We start from the raw sequence: 23029 nt of genomic DNA on the forward strand, positions 1-23029 counted from the left end.
TTACAAATATAGCAGTTACAAAGAGGAGAGGAGAGCGGTTTGGAGATTTCCGGAGGAGGAGGCAGTGTACAAAGGCACTGTTACAGAGGAAAGGGGATTTGGGTCTTCCAGGATAAAGGATGACTAGATTGCAATAGCACGTACGTCATGAAGGGCTAGCAGACAGAATTTGAAGGCTCACACAGAAGATGAAATGGAAATTAATGTACCTAATACCTTGATTTTACGTATTATTGGATTATCACACTGTGAAAAAGGATGTGTATCTGTTATGTCTATAGAATTATAAATTTAAAAATCACTATGAAAGAACTGTGTAGAGATATAGACAGTAAAATATGATCACCCAAAACTGGAAACTGGCCACTCCACAGGGCTCCCACAGAGACATCAGGAAGTAAAATGAACCTGACACCACCCATTCTCCAACTAGCACTCTGTAATCTACCTTCTGTTTCCCACAGTTTTGAAGAATAACTCTCAAAGCTCAGCTGTGCCCTTCCCAGAAGAAGAAAGGAAAGATTCCTAACCGCCACTCAGTTCCCACTCTCTGACTCCTCTGTAGCTCTTACCAATACTGATCAATTTCTTCCCCTAAATTATCTTTTTTCATGGCTTTTGTAATAAGTGCAGTATTTTTCTCTGCACAAGAACTACTCTGCTTTCTTCTTTTATAACCAGAAAAAAGTTTCCCATGGCTCTGGTTCCTAACCCTCTCCAACAGCTCTTTCTTTGAAAATATTATACAACCGTACCATTTCAAGTGCAGTATTGACAAGGAGGACTCTCAAATTGACACCCAAGCCTTGACTTCACTTCCTCAGTCCTTTCAACTGAATTACTCAATGCATCTTTTCAACCATCGTCTGCTGTTGTTATGTGGGCGGATTCTCATTGCTGTTTTAAGAATTGCTATCATCGCAGTCTGCAGCCTTACATCCTGACAACAATCTCTAGTTCCCTCTTTTTCCTTGGACCCTGGATCCAAGTAATTCCGAGCGCTAGCACAGATCTTCTTTCAGAATATCTCCTGAATTCTGCCCTCCCATTTTTTACTTCTACCAACCCTAATAATGTCTCAATCACATAAAACCAAGATGTCACCAGGAGCTGCCCATCAACTTTGGGTACCGTGGCCAGACTGACTTTGGTAAGTTAATGCTCTTGCTTAGAAACCTAAAAAGTGCCCCAAAACAATGTAAAGTCCTGACGGTCAGATTGACAGTCGAGACTCTGTGGTGTGACTGATCTTGCTTGGGTTTTGTCTGTCATTATTCAGTCTACCACAGCATTAGCCTTAGAGACAGAAAGTGAGTATTTAGATCCCAGATCATTGACCAGCCATGGTATTATTGGCAAGACAATAAACTCCTTGGCCTTCAGTTGCTTTCACTGAAACGTGAGGACGATGGCACTAGCGTCACAAAGCTCATTCAAGAGAATGCACAGGAAGGGCTAGTTAGAGCCTGCACCACATCAGTGAGTGGGAGTTAGCATTCTGCCTTCCCCATGTTAAGAAGGGAAACCTGCTGTTCTCATCAATGTTCACACCCTAAAGCCCAGTCCTATGTCATTCTGTCCTAAGAACCTGCCACAAGCAGGGATCCATGCCCCCAAATATTACTTTCACCCCACATATTTAGCTTACGAGATTATGTCTTTCAGAAGCACATGGCTTATTTTAACATTTTAAGTGGAGAGGGGGGGAGGAGAGAGAGAGAGAGAGAGAGAGAATGGATTATAGGTGATTGTGAACAGTCCAAGGTGGTACTGGTAACTGACCCAAGGATAATAACAGAACTCACTCACTCTTAACACTGAGCCTTCTCTCCAGCACCCAACAGGATGCACCTTCCCTCACCACAAGAAATAGTTGCACATTACACATGCACACTAATTTTCTTACTGAAATGTAGGTTCCTTCAGAGCAGGCATGGTTCTTCTGCCTCAGGCTAAGCAGACACTAAGGGAATGTGACCACGTTATTGCTCTGCAAATCCAGATGGGATCACTGCTTGGGACTCCACAGAACAGACTAGGAGATAAATACTTCTCCCACTACTCCTACTTTCTGAGGAAAGTAAGTGGCCACCTATTGGTTTATTCTGGCCTCTCAGCAATTAAATAGCACCAATATTTTATTGTTCTTAATAATATAATCACTGCAAAGAGGGTGTATGAGTGTGTGTGAGTGTGTGTGTGAGTGTGAGTGTATGTGTGTGAGTGTGTGTGTGTGAGTGTGTGTGTGTGAGTGTGTGTGTGTGAGTGTGTGTGTGTGAGTGTGTGTGTGTGTGTGTGTGTGCATCTAGTGGATTTATTGTAGCTTCCAACAGTTTGCCTCAGGAAGGGTTGTTGGGAAGTCATCAGCTGCCTCAAGTAATAACAACAGGGAAACACAAGCCAAGGACACAGCATCATCTTACTCCAGACAATGGTTTCAAGAACTCAACCAATGGCTCAAGTTGGATTTTCATTAAATAAAGAAGTATCTTGATGGTGCTAGAGAGATGGCTCAGCAGTCAAGAGCATTCGATGTTCTTTCAGAGGACCTGGGTTTGATTCTCAGCACATACAAGGGTGGCTCACAACAGTCTGTAACGCCAGGGGACTGGATGCCCTCCTTTGGCCTCCCTGGCCACCAGACATTCATGTGGTACAGAGATACACGCCAGCAAAACACTCCCTCACACACACAAGACAGTTTTAAAATGCGCCTTAGGACATAGCATATTTAGAATTTTTAAATAAAATCCTGAAGATATACAGGCAAATTACTTAAGATTTCCAAATATCAGTAGCAAAAGCCAAGCAGATGAAATACCAATTTGAAATGAGGTTTTAATAACTACAGAAATTTTCAAATGTTTATCTCCAGTTGTACCTGTATAATGGAAAAAATTCAGAACTGAAAAGTTCAGACCACTGTTTCACAAACTTGTTTGCATATTATTAGATTGACTTGGGGTTCTCCACTAAATAGGCTACCCTTTCCTCCCCAGAGTAGGTTGGTTGACTGAGTTCTTTTATATAAGGTAGGTAGAGCTTATATTAATCTGATTGTAGGTTGGCTACATCATTATAGAGATAGCGAAATACATTATTCACCTTGGAGATGAAAATATTTCACCGAGAGTGATAACGGTATAGGTTTTCCCCCCAGCAGTTGTCTACAAAATAATGTCTATCTAAAAATAAATATTATACTTTCCTAATCCACTTGATGCGATTTTGATAGTGGAATACTTAACTGGTATATTCACTATACTTTCCTTCATCTTTTATATATACCCTTTTAACATAACTAGTCATTGAGTGTGTGTATTTGTTTTTTTAAAAAATGTATATAAGTCTATGCTTTGCAGCTAAATTCCTGGTTGGATCTCAACTGAATTAGAAAACCATATAGTCTCCCCGCCACTTTACCCAGAATTAGGTAACTTTCAGCCTACCAATCAGAAACAAAAGTGTAATTTGAGACAGGACTATGTTCTGGCTGATAGCATGATGTCATCCACTGTGGCTGGGTACATTTCTAAAACATGTCTGGTCTGTCCTATGCTGTATGGTCCAGAGATCTCTTCGAAATACATGGTAAGTTAGTGCATTAACACATGGCTCAAAAGGAAAAGTCCAACTTACGGGAGGTCCAGTGTCTCCTTTCGGCCCTCTCAGATACTCCAGGTCAAGCATGGCGTTATAATCCTCATAATAGTAATATTCATAAGGCTGGGGCTCGTAGCTATTTTCGATGGGATTAGTAGCATCAGGGTAAAATTCACCTTCCTTCCTTAGTTCAAGGTGGTTATCCACCGAGGGCCCGTGTATCACTTTATACAAGGTGCTGTTTAAGATCCGTCCCATTTCCATGAGTTCATTGGTGTGTAGGTTTGCGGTGAGAGCCTTCTTGAGGTTAGTCACGGTGTCTTGATTTGTCCGTTCAATGCTGGATGATGCCTTCTTAGGTGAGGGCAGGCCAGCTGCCTCCTCATGTTGGGTGATGTTGAATTCAGGGAAGCGAGGACTGATTCTCTCCTCTTCGTTCATTCCTGCCTCGCTAGGGAGACGACGCGGCACTGACAGGGTTAAGTTTGTCTCGCCCTTGGTGGTGATTTCTTTAGCTTGAATTCTGTAGCTTGGGAGAGTCACAGCTGAGATGTTTTCTGAATGGAAAGAGGTTAACCGAGCCCGTGGTGTCTGGTGCTCTTGGCTTTCATGGACTGTGGCCGAACCATTACCTGTGTTGTTTGAAATGCTCTTGCTATCATCCGTGAATGTCTCCCGTGGCAATTCCGTCTCATCAAATCCTTTGGGGAAGGAAGCCTGCTCTGTGAATCTCTTCTGTGGCAATTCTGTTCCTGCGAGTCCTCTGGGCAAGGGAGTGTGCTCAGGGTATCTGGTGGGCACCACTTCTGTATGAGAAAGGCTTCTCTCAGCCTGGGATGCATCCGTTCGGGGACACCGTTGTTTCAGGTGACTGCAATAGTCAGCAGATGCCGCTGCAGAAGGCACAATATCCAACTGGCACACTGTTCCTTCGAAGTGGGCAGAGCTGTTATTCATACCTCCCAAGGTAAACACACTGTGAGGGTCAAAGGTCTGAACTTCTGAAGTAGTCTCTCCACTAAAATATCTCTTCCCACAGTCGACGAACATGGAGACAACACGGTGGTCAACAGTGATGGCCAATGAGTGCCAGTGCTCATCATGGATGCTGTAGTCGAAAGTTACTGTTCGCTTTCCTCCGACGTGCACTATGAGTTTCTTAGGCAAGAGCTGCACGCCAAACTGCAGCCTGTTGTTATTCCGAATGCTGAAGAGAAATGCATTGTTCACTTGGAGTGATTGCAACCCAATCAACACTGTCAGCGGCTGCCTTAGGCTAACTGGTAAAATGTTCACGAGAGGTGACTCTATATAGGCGTTGTCTGTTAAGACCACACCAAATTCCGTTAAGTGGACGCCCTGAGGTAATGGTGTGGACAATGACGGCACGGCTGTCACCGATGACGCGTATCTTACATCTCTGCCGCCAAGGCCTAGTTGCTGAAGAATGTCTATGCCTGGGAATGAGAAGAGAGAAAGGTGGGAAGGATCTTACTGCTATGCATCCATACAGATATTTGAGCACAAAAACAAAACTTTCTTTCCAATTGATGTAAGCGTGCTCTATCCATGAGTAATTTCTAGATAGTGAAAGCTAGTGAGAGGGGTGTGACTGCCAATAATGTGAACGAAGCAAGTATGGACATGCATGAGCACACACACACACACATACACACACACACACACACACACACTACACATACACATACACACACAAACACACACACATACACACACAATACACACACACAGTATACACACACAAACACACATATATACATACAATATACACACAAACACACATATATACACACAATATACACACAAACACACATATATACACAAATATACAAACAAAAAATGCACACGTACATACACACATGCATGTGCACACACACAATATACACACAATACACACACAAACACACACATATATACACATATATACACACAAACACACACATATATACACACATGCATGTGCACACCACACAGTGCACATACCTATACACACATGCATGTGCACACATGCACACAAACACACACACAGACACATATATAGACACCCACACAGACACACACAGACACACACATATACACACATACACACACATACACACACAAACACACACAGAGACAGACACACACAGACACACAATATACACACATATAACACACACACTCATACACACATACACACATACACGCATACACAAACACACACACATACACACCCGCAATACACATGCATATACACACAGATACACACACACATAATTATTTTTATACCTCCAAGTAGTTTGATCAGTTGAGCCCTTTTGATTTTTCTCATGTTATATGATTTTTCTCATGTTTGCTACTCCACTATAAACACACATTCACAGCTTCTGAATGGTCCCTCACATCCTGAACTTATAACTGAACATTTAATGACATCCATGTTCAGTTGGAACTGAGAGCCTGCTGATGACAGTAATCTGTAACTCAAATCCTCTTTGTAAACTAATTTCACACCAGCGCTTAAATTCTAACTTTTCCATCTTCTTGGAATTCAATGTCAGCTTTCTGTGCCTTAAACCTTAATAATAAACTACACTCAAAGTACCTCAGTGACTTTCTCGAATCATGGAGGAATGCAGGAATGGAGTCCGAATTTCCTTTGTTGTGAGTGCCGCACTTGCTGTCACTTTCAAGTTTCTCTTCAGTGATTTTTACCCAGTTCATACACTCTTATTCAATATTTGTTATGTAATGCACATTTCCTATAATATGGCTTTGATATAACTGTTGATTAAATTATCTATTGTTCATCAAGTTGCTCTGAGTAACGACCTGATTGTCTCTCACTCAATGGTAAACTCCTGGAAGATAGGTCTGTCCGACTCATTATTGAGCATCCACTATTTCCTTGCAGAGACTTCTAGAATTTCTGAATGAATGATCTTTTCCACCGCCATCCAATCAGATTTGATATCCGCCATTAGAGTCATATGGCTTTACACGCATGGCATTCACTAACTAATGAATGGATCCTTTCTTGAATATACAGAGAGCTACATACACACACAATGGTGTGGTCCTCATGGTCCCACTGGTTAGACATCTCCCATCTGCATCTACGTGTGCTTGTCATAATATCTGGGTAGATTATTACATATTTGTAAAAGAATTATAATATGTAAGGAAAAGTAAAAATGTTGAAATTAGCTAAGAATATTTAGCACTATTAGTTTTCCTTTTATGGCAAAGTAGAGATATTTGACAGTTTCTGTCTATTCATTGGAAAGAATGAAGCATCAAGAGAGACTCTGGGTCCCAAGTTGGACAAAATGCGTAACAATGGAATAATTAGAGAATATTAACCGTGTGTACCCTGGCACTATATTTTAAATGCTTTCTCACAGAGATGTGTGCAAAACTCTCCAGGGAGTTACAGTACAATTGTCAGCTGTGGATTAAGTAATTATAATTTTGTAGGGGTTATAAAGGACATAAATGTTTGTATCTAAAATATTATGCGATAGTGGGTCTCAAAGTTTTTCATCAAAATGTTCTCAACAATAAGGCAGAAATGTAAACTCCCTTAGAGATTGCGTGGCCCATTTTAGAGCATTAGAATATAATTTGGAAAAAATCACCACTGTTCTCTTATGTTATTTCAGTATAATTAATGTAAATTTTTCATTGTAATCGATAACATGATTGCTTTCATATTCCATATACATTTCCGACAAGCTAAAGTGGTTAACTGTACTTAGAACCAACCTTGAACAAAACTCACACTCTCGGAATGTGCTGTGTCAGGCTGTGACTTGAGGGGTCCCTGCCCAGTCTCAGGAGAAAGCCATGTAGGAGTATTGCTTCTTTGAAAATTTAAAGTATATATTACCATAGAGTCTGTAAAAATCATTGTTCTGTGCATCAAGTAAATCATTCTGACACAAGATAAATCTCTGTCTTGGGGGAAACCTGCCTTGCAAGAACGTCTCTGTTTCTAGTAGTGATTTGACCTTATTAAAATGAGCTGTTATTGGAAGAGCATTAATCTGAAAACTTAAGAATGGCTGTGTGTCTTGCTATCTTAGACGTACTTCAGTCTGCTTCCTCCGACTTTACTGTGTTATGGTATTTGTAGTGAGTAACTTGAAGGAATCGGATGCTTTTGAACCATTACCACTCAGTAAGTTCTCTGTTAATGAAGCAGGAGTGCACTCCTGAGACGGTCTGCTTGCTGCTGTCCTGAGACAGTCTGGTCTGCTCACTGCTGTCCTGAGATGGTCTGCTCACTGCTATGCGCTACTCTTAGGGTGCTTGGCTACACTCTTGACTAATAACGTGGATAGACTTCCAGCTTTGAGACAAGTTCAGCTAATCTCTTTTTGCCTTACTGTCCTATCAATATCATATTACAACCTCATTATCATGTTGTAGAATAGTATACAAGTATACGAAGTCAATGTAAGCATTCTGGAACCATCTCTTTATTTCTCATGACGTCACAGAACTGAGCTTACCACGTGGGCTTTTCTGGTGATCTTTCTATGCTCACCTCTCCCTTCCTTTTCTGTCCTGCTTGACTTGTGACTCCACTGGAGTCAACCTTAGAAGTTTGTCTTTTTATGAGAAACAATAAATTTAATGTAGAACATCAAATAAACTACTCAGAAAGTTTCATGTGTTATTCTTCATGATTCTTTTCTGTTACCCTGTGTTTGAGATTCTTAGCTTCCTTTTGTGGTTTTAACGTTTTGCTCTGTTCTTAAGATAATGCCGGTCCCGGTCACTTCAGAAGTGTGGCCTTTTGATTTATTTTCCTATTTTGTCCATTGTCTATATCATGGGTTAGTGTCAGGCTTTCTCTTACCTTTATCTACTTTCCTTTTCTAACTTCTGACATTAAGCCACTTGGCTACGACGGCGTTTAAGTTAACATCTGCCAGAGCAATGCCTTGGCCATTGCTGTCTTCCAGATTTCACAGGTGTAGTCTGCCTTGATCTTGTTTTCCAGAAACTGTTTGTGTGCATTCCCTACATCTTTGTGAAGGTTTAACGTTCCAGTCACCAGCTTAACACACTACTTTGTTGTCTAACATTGTTACGACAGTCTGACCTACAGCAATGTAACCAGAGTTTAGTGAAAACTGATCTTAGTCTGCTAAGATATTGGTGGAGAACTGAATATGTCCCATGGGGTTAGGCGTCACTGCCCTCCTCCTGTGACCTCTTTTTCTTTACGTTCATACGACTGATCCAGTAGAAATGGCTTGTTTTGTTCATTCGATACCTTTCTGTCTTACTGGGTCTCCTGCACTGGGTAAACTCCCTCTATTGGTCTTCCAATCTTATCTTTATTTACGAGGTTTTATTCCTGCCTCATAGCAATATTTCTCTATGGATTTTTTTGGGCTACATTTGTCTGCATTTCTCTTTGGAGTCTTTCTACCCATGCTTCACCAAATTCTTCACTTGTCCATTGTTTCCCAGCTGAGCGTATCTGGTGGAAGGATGCTATGAGGAGATGGCTGTGTCTTCCAGTCTCCTCCAGTAGTGCCAGCATTTGCTGTCTAAAATTAGTTCTCTTTGGGTCCCACCCCTCTGTGAACCGGACTAATTCAGGAGGCCTTACACAGCCAGCTCTCCCCTTCCCTTTCTCCTTCCTCTGGACTCATTCCTGATTGTTCAAGCTTCAGAAGGAATCCATCACAAAAAAATATAAATTTTTGCATTTTATGAGCCCTCTCCCATGAAGCCAGTAGTAGGATCTGTGCTTCTATCTTGTACCTTCCTTCTGGGTAGTGTCTGCTCTTTTCAGACCCTACCCCCACCACAGTTTTTCCTCAACTTTCCTCAGTTCCTCATTTTGTTAATGAAATTATTGAAATTATGAAAATTATTTTCATTCCTACTTCATAGTAGTTACTTAGTTGTTACTGCTATGAATCACAATGTAAATATCTCTGTGTTCCAATGGTCTTAGGTGACCCCTGTGAAAGGGTTGGTCCACCTGCAGATTGAGAACCATTGCCCTAGCACTTCTGGTATTCCAGAGCTAAACATTAAGTACGTCCTTTCAGAGGCCTTGTTTCTGTGACTGCTTCCTGCGTGTTAACAGTGAACCGCGTCATCTCCATGAGCACGTCCTTTGCTCGTCAGAGTTTAGCCCTCGTAGATTTTATGGGTCTCTGGGTTTTTTTTTCCGGAACTGAAAAGCTTAGGATTATTTGTTCTCTTAAGCTTGTATACTTTATACAGAATATAAAAGGGGAGGTGGGAAGATATTATCTCAGAGTTCTGTGTTTATTCAGTCTATGCCCAGAGATCAGTGAAATGGCTCAGCACTAAAGGGCACTTGTTACCCTTGCAGAGGACTTTGGTTTGGTTCCCACCAAACACACAGTGGCTCCATCCTTCAGAGACTCCGGTTTCAGGGAGCTGATTCCCTATTCTGATCTCAGCAGGCATCAGACCCCTGGTGCATCAACATACATGCAGGAAAAACACTTCTACATGTAAAACAAAATGAATCTAAGAGAAAGTCAAAGTCTGCACTCACTTCACACGAGATGGAGCCCAGGAACAAAAAAGTGATGCTACGGGTCAAAGTTCAACTACTAACCAGTTGCGCTCAATTCGAGCCATCAGTGCGACCTCAAGGTGGACACAATGGCTGTTTCATCCCACCGCCTGACAGCTGCCGTGTTCTTCACACAGCGCTCGTGAGATATCACTAGCTAGCCACAGCAGGGTGACTTTTCCCTACTGCAACTGCATGGTGGGCACTACTCTCTCCAGTTAATCTGGCCCCCATCTGTGTGTAGCTGCTCTCTCTGAAATGAAACATTCCCTTCTGGAAGGAACAGAGGAGGCTCTGCACGCTGTCTGCAGAGGATTCACAGGACACAGGCAGGAACTTTCCATCCACACATTACTAAGAGGCAATGACTCTTGAGTAGGGGAGCTGTTTCAAAGCTACACAAGGGGCTATAGGGAGGCAGCTGTTCTGCGTCTCCAGCCGTGCTGGGGTGGTGGGCTGTCCAATGATGCCCTCACTGCCTGAGTCCTCTGTGCTCCTGCAAGTTACTATTATAGTAAGCTCCTTCGTTCACTATGCTAGGATAGGGCTGGGTTTTTGTTTGTATTTTTTGTTTGTCCGTTATTGCCTCTTGAACCTGAGGTGAATAGACATAAACTTCCCAAGCAGAGCCACACAACAGCATATCGGGTTTAATCTGTCATAGAGTAAGCACATTTGGGAGGCAGAAGTTCACAGAAAAGAAAACAGGAAACTCAATGATAGCAGACACCTATAAGAGATATTGGGGGAAAATGGAATCTAAGGAGCAAAGGAAATAGGAAATTAAAGCAGAGAGGTGGGGAGGGAAGGAGTGGGAGAAGGGATGGAGTGAGAGAGAGAAAGGGGGAGAAAGAAAGAGAGAGAGAGAGAACTTCTATCTAGAGAGCAAGGTATGTGGTCTTTAGTTTAAGCCTGGTTTAGAGATTTATAACTTGGAGTTAGATTTAGATATTTAGTACCAATATGTACACGGATAGCTAAGTAGTTTGTAGTGAGTTAGTCACATGGGCAGCCCTAACTACAAAGTCAACCCAGATTATTAATTAGTTCATGTCACTGAAGAAATCAATTACCATTTGGAGAAAAAATAGATGACTGTCAACAAGGCACTAGAGTTGCCTTGATTTCTTAATAATCACTAGTGAAATTTACTAAGTTCTTTCTCTATGTCTAGTCCCTAAGAACTTTACTGTATTCGTCATAATTCTCACGACCCTATAAGCAGATACTGCCATCGCCCCGTCTTACAGTTATGAAAAGTCAGAGATAAACTCTATTTCCAAGGCCACACCAGTAGGGAGTACAGAAATGTCTGTTGAATATGGTCTGTAAGAGTCAATCCCTGACCTCAGTGACTGTTCGTAATTCATTTCACTTTACCTAAAAACAGAACGGACTGCCTCGCCTTCCTGTATCTGCTTCTTGTGTAGAGTAAATGGCGGTGTCTCCAAGACAACGGCCATGCTCTCTTTACCGTAAACAGCAGGCCCAATGACGTCACCCAAACCATAGCTGCAACAACCACAGGTTCTGACTCACAGACCTGGCTTTCTGGCTTTGCACAGCCAACTGTCTGATGCATTTATCCAGGAGAAATTACATGTCCCCAGAGCACTTCTAACTCAATATATCATCCTCTAACTTCATCCCTCCTACTTCAGTGTCTCTGTCACCGACTCTTGTCACACAACCACAGGGCAGCCTACAGGTCTACAGTTATTCATGAGTTTGTGACACTCTATCCACAGTGATACATTGTCTCTGCCATCAGTGCCTGTCGTACGGATCTCAGCTCACTTCCTGTCACTTCGTCTCACCTTATCTGACTCCAGAAAGCTCCATCTTTTTCTAGTTCATGAACATACTGAGCTCACTTCGGACTCCATGCACTTTGTGGGGTTTCACTCCAGGATGCTCTAAATCCTTCATGCTAACGTTCATCAGCCACTTTTGCAATGATTAAAGATTCACGGTGAATTTAACAGATGTTCTTTAAGCTTTGTGAGTTTTTCTAATGATTTGGAGCTGGGCGTGGTCTTGGGGAATCTTTGAATGTGAACTTGGTGTCGTCGCTAAGAGTGGCCCTGGAAGCAATGCTCTCGAGTACTTCTGTGTCTTCTGTGGTGTGGCTGCTTCACCCACAGCACCCTCCGCTCCGGATATTTTTATTCTTTCTAAACCTTTTGCTTCACCAAAGTTTATCAGTTTTCAAAAATCACACTGATAGCATCTATCAGGATTCAACAAGTGTCATAGAATTTAACATTTTATTTTTATCTTAGAGGCAGGATCTTACTGTTTTGTTTTGATTTGTTTCTAGCCTGGTCTCAAATCCCTGTCCTTGAGAGATTCTCGTGATTCAGGTACCCAAGCCCATGACGATCGCTACACACACTGTATGTCACCCTGCTCTACACGCCCCTTCTCCCAAAGAAGAAAGGGGAAATGTGAAGGAAATGAAATAAAGTAGAGAGATGGATGAAAAAGGGCGTGCGGGAGGGAGAAGTCCAGTCTCAGTAGATACCACATGGCTTTTACCTCATCTCTGTAAATACAGTAATTTGTAATGGAATCCATGAAGTGTATGCTTCATGCCTAACATACCCAGATGTCGTAGCACAAGAATCTACATTTGTTTTTCAAATATAGAAAACAGAGACCTGCCAACATCCCATCTCAAGTTGGAGAACTAAGGGGAAATAAGTGATGATCTCTGAATGCTTAGAGACGTTTAATATTTCTTAGTAATTGTAATTGAAGTGATATCTTTTAAGTTATCAAATTTTAGGATCTAACAAATTGCAGAGTTAACTCTTACTTTTAAAGAATTAAATGGCTATAGGTTGGTACTAATGAACTCACAATATTTCAAGTTCTCATACATCTTGACCAGCCAAGCTCTAGAGCTGTATTCTTTCTGATGCTGCATTTAATGCCAAATTAAAAATAAAATGTCATTGTCCCATTCCCACATTGTCAGCACTAACTGGACTCAGGGGCCACTATTAATAATAAAATTTTAAAAGTTTAAGGATGGTACTGGGCAAGTAGATGAGATCATACTATGTTGATCATATATGACATTTTCCAAAACTAATTAAAATATTTTAAGTGAATGTTTAATAAGAGATTATAAAGTATTCAACATACTTTCAACTTATACAGAATTGGCAAAGAAAAGAGAAGTATTTCTTAGACGATGGCAGTGCAGTGCATTTTCATTGAAGGCCACAGTCTAGGCCCACTTCTCTTCCCATATCCTCAGGGCATTGAGCAAGTAAAAGCAACTGATCATAAATCATTTCCTTTAGTTCCTTACTCCGTGATCTGGAGCCAGGAAACATATATTTAAGTCACGATTTTGGCACTGCTTGGAAGTGACTAAAACAACCCTTGCGAAATGAAAATGCACCTACCCCGTGCTACCTCACTTCATTCACCCTAGACCACATACAATGTGACTCTTACCTTATTTTGATCGGTTGGCAATGAGGCTTACGGTATTTCAGGAATTCACTCAAGGTCACACATCTCCTTAGCAATATAACCTGGACATAAACCTGGGGATGGCTGCAGAGCTCCCATGCCCTTTGGCACAGTGGGTTTTGTTAAAAGCAAGATTTGTGACTGTAAAGTTTTCTCAGTGTAAGTAACACATGTATCCTGAATAACCAGATTGAGGCAAGCCTCATATTAAAGTCATTGATGACGTATGAGGGGGCAGAGCTGCTGTCGCTCGAATGGACATCCTCTGTGTGACCTCAGACTGATGCACACAGGAGACAGAGAAGGCCATGTCTACGTGTGTTTTCACACTTGCGGCCATGAACCAGAGACACGATACCTTTTGAGGATTAGTTACGTGACGAGGCCAGTGTGACCCACTATGGAGTGACACTGCATCTCACTCCCTACCACATCTCCATGGCAGCCAGCGACAGTGAGGAGGAAGGAGTGCTGCAGCAGGCAGGAAGTAACCACACCGGAAAATCCTCAGAAAACCTAACCTTCAGTAATTCACTTTAGCTTGATTCCAACTCACTTATTCCCTAGGTTACACCCAACACTAGGCAGGAAGGCAAATATAGAATTCCTATCTATTAAGACCGTAGTTAAAATGCCTTTCCTTAGCTGTGTTAAAATTTTAAGAAACAACTGAATTGTAGAAAATCACAATCAGCCTTTTCACATAGATTTTAATCACATAGATTTAATCTTGAAGACCTTTTTAAGGAAAAGAGGAAAAGGTGACTTAACACTACCAAAAATCGATAATTAAAAAAAACACCAACAGACAAAAGATGACAACAGATCTTTTTAAAAAGCATTAAAGAGCTGAAGATACCAGAATAACTCAAGGAAAACTCCTGAAGGACTCAAGAATGGGAGATACAAGTCCATGAACTCTTGAGATTTCAAATTGGGGCGTTGGGATAGTGGGAAATAGCTAAATATTTTTAAAAGAAACTCTGAGACCATAATAGAAGAATAAAGATTAGTTACATTGAGATGTTGACCCGATCATAGCAGAAGGTACAGTGCTACCATACTAATAATAAGAGAATCAGGTGAAATCTTCACAGTACATTAGAGGGAATCCCTTCAGCCAAGACTCTTTTAATCACTGAGCTCTAATAGTGATAACCATCACGATTTTATTATTCATGTAAAACTGGGGGAGGACGACCTCTCCAAAGACATTTCATGGCGTTGCAACCAGATGGTCAGCCGGGTTTGTCCCTCAACATCCTGACATAGAGCATCTCGGTTGTTAAGCCTACATGAAGGGAGTTTTCAACTCTACATTACTGTCTTATTTTTAAATGATACCAGAAACAACTGCAGACTCTCAACAGATATCTGCAATCAAGAACAAAAAAAATGGGAGAATAAAAAGACAGCTCAAGAAGGAAAATGCAAAATATTATTCTCACCCTTCCAGGGTTAGAGTAGCATATGCATCCAAGGAAACATGAACAAGCTTCTGTGGTTTGGTTTTTGGAGTGTGTGTGTGTCTGTGTGTGTGTGTGTGTGTGTGTGTGTGTGTGTCTATGTGTGTGTGTGTGTGTGTGTCTGTGTGTGTGTGTGTGTGTGTGTGTGTGTGTGTCTGTGTGTGTGTGTCTGTGTGTGTGTGTGTGTGTGTGTGTGTGTGTGTGTGTGTGTGTGTGTGTGTGTGTGTGTGTGTGTGTGTGTGTGTGTGTGTGTGTGTGTGTGTGTGTGTGTGTGTGTGTGTGTGTGTGTGTGTGTGTGTGTGTCTGTGTGTGTCTGTGTGTGTGTGTGTCTGTGTGTGTGTCTGTGTGTGTGTGTGTGTGTGTGTGTGTGTGTGTGTGTGTGTGTGTGTGGTGTGTGTGTGTCTGTGTGTCTGTGTGTGTGTGTCTGTGTGTGTGTGTGTCTGTGTGTGTGTGTGTGTGTGTGTGTGTGTCTGTGTGTCTGTGTGTGTGTGTCTGTGTGTGTGTGTGTGTCTGTGTGTGTGTGTCTGTGTGTCTGTGTGTGTCTGTGTGTGTGTCTGTGTGTGTGTGTGTGTAAAAGGGAAATCTGAGTGATAAACAGAGATGAAACATTTAGATAAACAGAGATGAAAATGTTTAGAAGAGTAATTTAGGAAAGACTCTCACGTAACTCCAAACAAAAATGAAAAATAAGACCTTAAAGCAAGAAAAGACGTAGTTCGATTGTGGAGATCCAAAAGTGCAACACAAATTACAGAATGAAAGGAATTGGTTAGAGACATGAACATCAGGAAGGGAAATTTACAGAAACTGAGTGATGCTTCCACATTGGAAAGGCCCACTGAGTACCCACCAGAGTGAATGAGACTCCCATGACACGCTATTACAAACTTCAAAGCATCAGGACCCAGTGACTGTAAAGTCCCCAAGAGGAGAATGTAGAGGTCATAGGTCAACTACCAAGAATTACTCTTATCAATTTTACATCTCTGCACTCTCAAAAAAACAAACAAACAAACAAAAAACCATGGAAGCTTATCAATGTCAGAGAAGAAAAACCTGACAGAGTAAAATTCTCTGCTCACCTGCACTAACTCTCTTTCCACGACAGACGCCTTCTCTGTCCAAGCTGGCCCTGCTCAGCGTACACGCTGAGGATGCAACCACACCATCCATGCCACACACACAGGGAAATGGACCAAACCAAGAGCTAAGTTCCAAGAGAATGGGTGAGAATCGTTGATGGCGTAGGGAGAGTGGAGACCTGAGCGGTCTACAGATGAACAAGACTGTAGCTTCTACAAGGTGCGTCTCCAAGAAAATAAAGAAAACAAAATTAAATAAAATGCCCAGAGCACTACCAGATGTAGTGAAGAAAATGTTTTCTGTAGAATTTGTTGTAGCATATGAACAAATAACTAATAATGGCATAAAGAGGACATAAAAGGAGCATAAAAGAGAACTGTCTCAAGGCAGTGTCAAGGGAAAGGCACAGTGTACACAGGTCAGCGACAAAAATACTGAGATGGGCATAAGGAGGTAATTATGATAGTCAGAAGGAGTTGTTGAAACATGTGGAAGTGACGAGAGGGGAAGAATGAGCACAATATAAGACCATAAATCCACATAACTAATCGGAAGTCAATAACATACTTAAGCACATTATTAAGAAAACAACGATTAAATTGAAAAGGTGCCAGCAAGTCTCAGAATAGGCAGAGGTAAAAGATTTGGTTTCCCTGTGCAACTTACCATTGAGCCAGATCCTTGAATTGCTCTGATAGTCATTTTCAAGTTGCAAAATGTCTTATAGGAACAGGGACGCTTCAAAGATGTCTGCCTTGAGTCTCCAGCTCAAATAGAGCTTTGACCATTTTCAGGTTGCAAGTCATAATTGTGCTCACTATAAAGCATAATTTGTTTGATAATTTTTCCCTTCTTAGGGTTTATTTGTCCCTGGATGTGCATACTACGTATAAGTGGGAGGTCCCTGGAGGCCAGAAAAGGGTCGGGTCCTCTGGACCTAGGGTTGCAGCTTGTGAGCAGACCAAAGCGCCTGCTGGGAACAGAAGTGAGCTCCTCTGTGAGTCGGGCAAGCACTCATAGGCTCTGAACCAGCGCTGCAGTGCGTCCTGCCTCTTGTCCCTTTGACCTGTTAGCTAGACCTCCCTCCTTTCTCCTCCTTTCCTTCGAGTGCCTTCTGTTTTGCAACCACAGTTTTCATTTGTAGCTGTTTTGCTTGACATTCACATCGAGTTATGGGTTGATGGACTCAGGCACCAATGGCTTGTGGAGTTTATTAGGACATCGAAAAGCTGATTGAATTACAGTGCGGGCTGCTGCGTGGAGTCCTGCTCAATGAAAGAGAAACCCAGCCTTGGGATGGATCACACACTCTGGTGTCTTAAATCAAACGCACTTCCTGGAGTTCCTTTTGGAATCTTTGACAAAACCTCTTTTTTTTTTTTTTATCACTTTAAAGTCAGAGATTTTTTATTTATGCTTCAGCCATTGGATAGTAAGATATCTCTTGGGAAATAGACACTTTGAAATGCTGTTTAATAAATGAATAATAAAAAAGGAGATATACGGAGATTTCTGAGTCCGACGGGCTAGCAGAGCAAACAAAAACACTATTTTCTAGCCCACCCCGTAAGAATTAAATAACGTTCTGAGCCTGCGAATATGCAAATTTCGCTTCTCAATGATGCAAATCCAGACGCAAAGTTTATTACACGCATGTGTTGTCTCAAGAAGGGCAAAGGTTATTCAGTTACTTGGCCACCCCCAAGAACTCCCACTTGAAGTGAGGCACAAGCAAAGCCTTTTCACTGTACAAAACTTCCCTTTTACAGAGATTTTTGCCTAAAAATGCAAGCAATTCTCAGACGGAAGATCTGAGTAATTTCTTAAAGGTCATTTTTACCCCCAAATTGATTTTTTTTTTTTTTTTTTTTTTTTTTTTTTTTTTTTTTTTTGTATTCTGTATCCTCCTGAAACTGGCTCTAACCTTTTATTATTGTTTAATGCTGAATTTCAGGTTACGAGAACTTGGAAGGAATGTGTTGTGGCTGCCGCAAGCAGGAAGGCTGGCTGTTCGTTTTGTAACGGGGTCAAATGTAGCCCAGGATGTTGACTGACTTGCTAGGTAGCCAAGGCTGCCCCTCCCTCATGGTAAACCTTGATTGTCGTATGAGATTTAGAATTGCCACAGAAATAAATTTCTGACTCTATCTAGGAGGACGTTTCTAGACTGAGTTAACTGAGGTGGGAAAATCCACGCTAAATGTGGGTTCCACCGCTGCACGGGCTGTAACCCCTGACTGAATACAAAAGAAAGAGCGAGGAGAGCACCTGTGCGCAGACGCAATGGAAGCAGCCACCTCAGGCTCCCACCACAGTGCTTCCGCTACCAAGATGAGCAGCATCCTCAAACAGTGAGCCCTAATAAACACATCCTTCCTTAAGTAGCTTTTGTCATGAATTCTGTCACAGTAATTAGAAAAGTAACTACCACACTTGTTTGGAACTCCGTACCTTCCTGTGTCTTTTCTCCTCGACATGCCAAGGTTCCTGGCTGGCGTTACCCTGCTCAGTTCAGGAATGTTTTTAAAAGCGAGTAACAAGGTAGCTCCCCTTACCTTGTCCCTGTGCACGAACAGTTATCCACGCCACACATAGTACAGTAAAGCGAAGAAGCAGTTTCCTAAGGAGGGGAGAACAAACAAACAAACAAAAGACAAGCAACTGTTAGACACTCACCACTGACAGGTCACATCACCGCTGACTCAGGAGTCTGCAGTGTGGTGAGAAAATGTGCATTTCTAATGCGTTTCCCCATAAAGCAGACGGATGTGGACTGCAGGACCAGTTGAGGCCAGTGCTTTAGGACAAGCAGTGTTGAAGAGCTGCTTCACATGGGTGAGTTGTTTTTCTATCTGTCTGCTACACCATTTCACAGCTCTAGAGACTGCTAATACTTGCTTACTTTTCTCCCCTCACAGTAAGATTTTGGTTTTAGTATGTCTATGGTATAGGCATGTGCATGCATATATGTGCATGTATGTGAGCATGTGCACTTGTGTGCATATGTTCGAGCATGCGTGTCTGTGTGTATGTGTGTGTCTCTGTGTGTGTGTGTGTGTGTGTGTGTGTGTGTGTGTGTGTGGTACATGCATATATAAGCATGTATGTGTATGGCATGTGTGTTTGTGTGCATATGTTTGACCCTGTGTGTGTGTGTGTGTGTGTGTGTGTGTGTGTATGACACCTAGTGTTTTGTTCTTAGTTATTCTCCACCTTACTTTTTTAAAACAAGGTCTCTCAGTGACTTTGAGTTCACTGATTTGTCTAGACTGACAGGCTAATCCGCCCCAGGGACCCTCCTGCCTCTGCTTCTCCAACACTAAGACGGCACCTGTACACTCCTGAACCCAGCTTTTTCTGAAGTGGATGCTGAGGCTGAAAACCCAGGTCCTCACACTTGCACAGCAATTCTAAGTTTTCTGCCCACCCCTGTCATTTCAAATATTTGCCAGCTGGGCCAAATGTATAAAATAGGTTTGAGTACCGTTGTGTAAGATTAATTTCTGGATGTGACAGAGGTTGACATTCTCAGACATTTAATAAAACTGAGCAAATCTAAAATAAGTCAATATTATAGTCAATAAAATTTAATAAACACTCAAAAATGACAACCCGTGATATAACTAGATGTTCAGTAAAGCTTGAAATCATCTGGGTCTGGCCTGCTAGGCCCACCTCCGGTCATCTAGTTTAAACATAACCAACCAGACTTGCCAGGGCGAAGACCCAAATTTAGAAGGGAAGTAGACACCCAAAGATCATCCTCAGAACATCTGAGGAACTAATCCCTTTCCCAGAAGTCTGTCCTAGATGCGGCTTACAGAGCTATTCAACTTTCTCTTTGTCATAAAAATCCAGGTTCTTTTGGGACAGGGCCAACAATCTTTCTTTAGGCTACTCATGAGATCTTTAAGATTTATGATATGTGTCTTGGGGCTACCGCTATTCATCTCTCCAAAGATGAAGTTTATGATAGCAAGAGAGACGTGTGAACTTCTGTGAATAGCAAACTTTTTGATGAGTTGGTGGCTTTCTCTTAAACCGGCAGAGGCGTGTAAAGCAATGTGAGAAACACACATGTAACACGCATCTAGTGTTTCAACAGTTTCTCGCACCCTTGCTTTCTATGCCAAAAATGTCTTTGTCCTGACAGCTTTATAGATTCTGTGTTTGGCTAACAGCTAAGATCCAGAAATAGTAAAAATTTCTGTTTTTCTCAAAATAACTGAGGGAAAAATTTCATCCCAGCAATGAGAATAAAACTGGTTGATTCCGGGGGGAAAGTATCGTTGGTGCTTATGCACCACCGGTGGTGACCTGTCTCAGACTGTCAGTCAAACTCAATAGGCAGGACTTGTGCACATATCCGATTCTAGGTGCTTGAGCAGCTCCTGGATTGAGAGAGAGTGGTGCTTAAGGACTTCAGGCATCAGAGAACCTACAGGCACATCAGTAAAAGGGCAGAAAAACAGACCCAGCCATCTTATAGCACCAAGGATGCTATAAACCAGCACATGCTGGGGCTAAAGATTTTTGAATGAATGAATCCCCCTTCTGCCAATAAGACCAACAGACAGCCCTTCACTCCTACAAAACTTCTGCCAAACTTCTATCTGTACCCTGGCCCTAAGATTAAGGAAGCTGGGTGCTCCTACCAACAGCTTATGAGGTCTGAAGGCATTTCGTCCTCTTCTGTTTCTCTCTGCAGTTACAGCTCCTTCTTCCTGGAAATGGTGCTCAGACTAACTTTATTTCTCTCAAACCTTCAGGTACACTGACTTTCCCATCCTCTTTCTGCTTGGGTCTCTGCCTATGTTTTCTTTAGTTGAGACTTCCTTCTGCTTAGAACCATTCTGCCTTCCCTCTCGTCCCCTGCCCCACCCTTACCTCTTCTCTACCTCTCCCTCCCCCTTCTCCTCTCTCTTCCCTCTGACTCTCTCTCTCCCCTCTTCAACCCTCACCTCTAATGCAGAGAGGCTTCCTTTGCTCCTTACTGAACCTGCACGTTGTGTGGGGGTTGGGGCTGGGGGTGTACGTTGGGGGGGGATCCTCTCTCTCCTTTAACTGTCATTTACATACTGGCTGCAACTATGTTGGACTCTCCACAGTTGACGTTCAGTAAGTATTTGTTGAGGAAATGAGTAAATAATAAATAAAGGAATGGCAGAACAGTGTTAAACTTCTGTAGAATAAAAACCAAATGGTCCCTATTTCACCTCTCACCCAGAGGTATGCATTCTAATATGGGATGGAGTTGCCAGACACAGTTCACAGAATAAGCTAGCACTGCTTGTCTAGGTCACTGAATGGAGCCTCTCTCATGCAACTTCACAGACCAGATTAGCAAACAGAATGTCTAAGCAGCCCTCAAAATTACACATTACACTTCTCCTCAAGATATCCATTTATTCTAAACATTTGTTTGAATACTCAAATAACCAAGCAACTTAGAAAACGGTATTTAATATCAGATAGGAACAACATTACCAACCTTTTAATCACCATAGTAACCAGCCCTGGAGACTTTGTCTAGTTTTGTTTGCTGGTTTGATCATGGTTTTTGAGGCAGGGTCTCTCTTATACCAGCTGGCCTGGATCCTCTGTAGTGAAGGTGACCTGGGACCTCTGACCCGCCCTGCAACTTCCTCCTAACTACTAGGAAGTACAGGGTTGGGCCACAACAACCACAATGGGCCTACTCAGCCCCTGGGGCTCCATGTGTGCTAGACAAGCACTTCAGTAACTGAGCTCCCCTCCCAGACCCCAGCAAGCTAAGCCGGTACATCTAACGCCTTGCAGGTTTCTCTTACTAATTCTGCAAAGTCACATCAAATAACCTATTTTAAGGACAGCCCTGGGAAAGATGATGTCTATAAGGATCCAATTTTAAACGATAAATATTTTTGGTGGCTAACTGGAACTTCCAGACCATCACCACAAAATGATGGCAGTTAGTGGAAACCCCAGCCGTTGCATTAGGGTCTCTAAAGTTTAACTCAGTGGCCTGATATAACGACCATCAGCTAATGGAAGACTTCTCCAAAGCCCTGCCCCATTTCCCAAGTGCTGGTGATGCGTTTTCAAATGAAAGAACTCTAAATTCTTCATCATTGCTTTCTTAGGGGCAAGTTTCTCGATCAACCCTTGCTCCACTTTGCATGTGTGTGGTTGGAGCTGTGAGGACCTGCAGTCTGGTTTAATTAGGAATTACCCTTAATTTTTTTTTTTTTTTGGTTCTTTTTTTCGGAGCTGGGGAACGAACCCAGGGCCTTGCGCTTCCTAGGCAAGCGCTCTACCGCTGAGCTAAATCCCCAACCCCAGGAGTTACCCTTAATTATCCGCAGTCCATACCCACTGGTTGCTGTGGTGGAACAAGTTTGGCCTCATGAGATATTCATGGTGGGGCCAGGCTCCTGGTCCCAGCTTGGAGGTGACCTCAGAGAGACCAAGGAAGACTAAACGTCATCCAGGACCTGCTGCCCAAGTCAGCACCTCTCCATAAGCCTTTATTGCCACGATCCACCAGGTGTCATTTTTTCCAGGATTTCCACCAACATGTGTGCAATCCTGTTTACTTTCTGGGCCCCACCAGCATCCCTCCACCCCAATCATACGGACCCAATACAAACTCCAAACTGCACAAGAACATATCCTCCAGAAGGGCTTTGCAAACCATACAAGACAGGGGCCACTGACAGTTCTGTGTGAATACACGATAGGAAGTATTATTTGGTTACTTGAGCTTGGTGCAGTGGCCCAGAGAAAGCCTTTACAGAGGCAATTGCTGAGAAGCGAGGACCTTGCAGTCTGAAGAGAG

The 23029-nt window shown here is 42.4% G+C and overlaps 1 protein-coding gene across 1 annotated transcript in view; it reads right to left on the bottom strand.

The window, feature by feature from the left end:
- Nucleotides 1-23029, bottom strand: part of Col24a1 (collagen type XXIV alpha 1 chain) — a 255521-nt gene that overhangs the window by 230650 nt on the left and 1842 nt on the right. The window contains 2 exon segments of the mRNA XM_032897221.1: nucleotides 3640-5060; nucleotides 18768-18832. Of these exon segments, the coding sequence (XP_032753112.1) occupies nucleotides 3640-5060; nucleotides 18768-18832 (1486 nt within the window).

The sequence above is a fragment of the Rattus rattus genome, chromosome 3 (genome assembly GCF_011064425.1).
Source record: "Rattus rattus isolate New Zealand chromosome 3, Rrattus_CSIRO_v1, whole genome shotgun sequence".
Taxonomy (NCBI): Eukaryota; Metazoa; Chordata; class Mammalia; order Rodentia; family Muridae; genus Rattus; species Rattus rattus.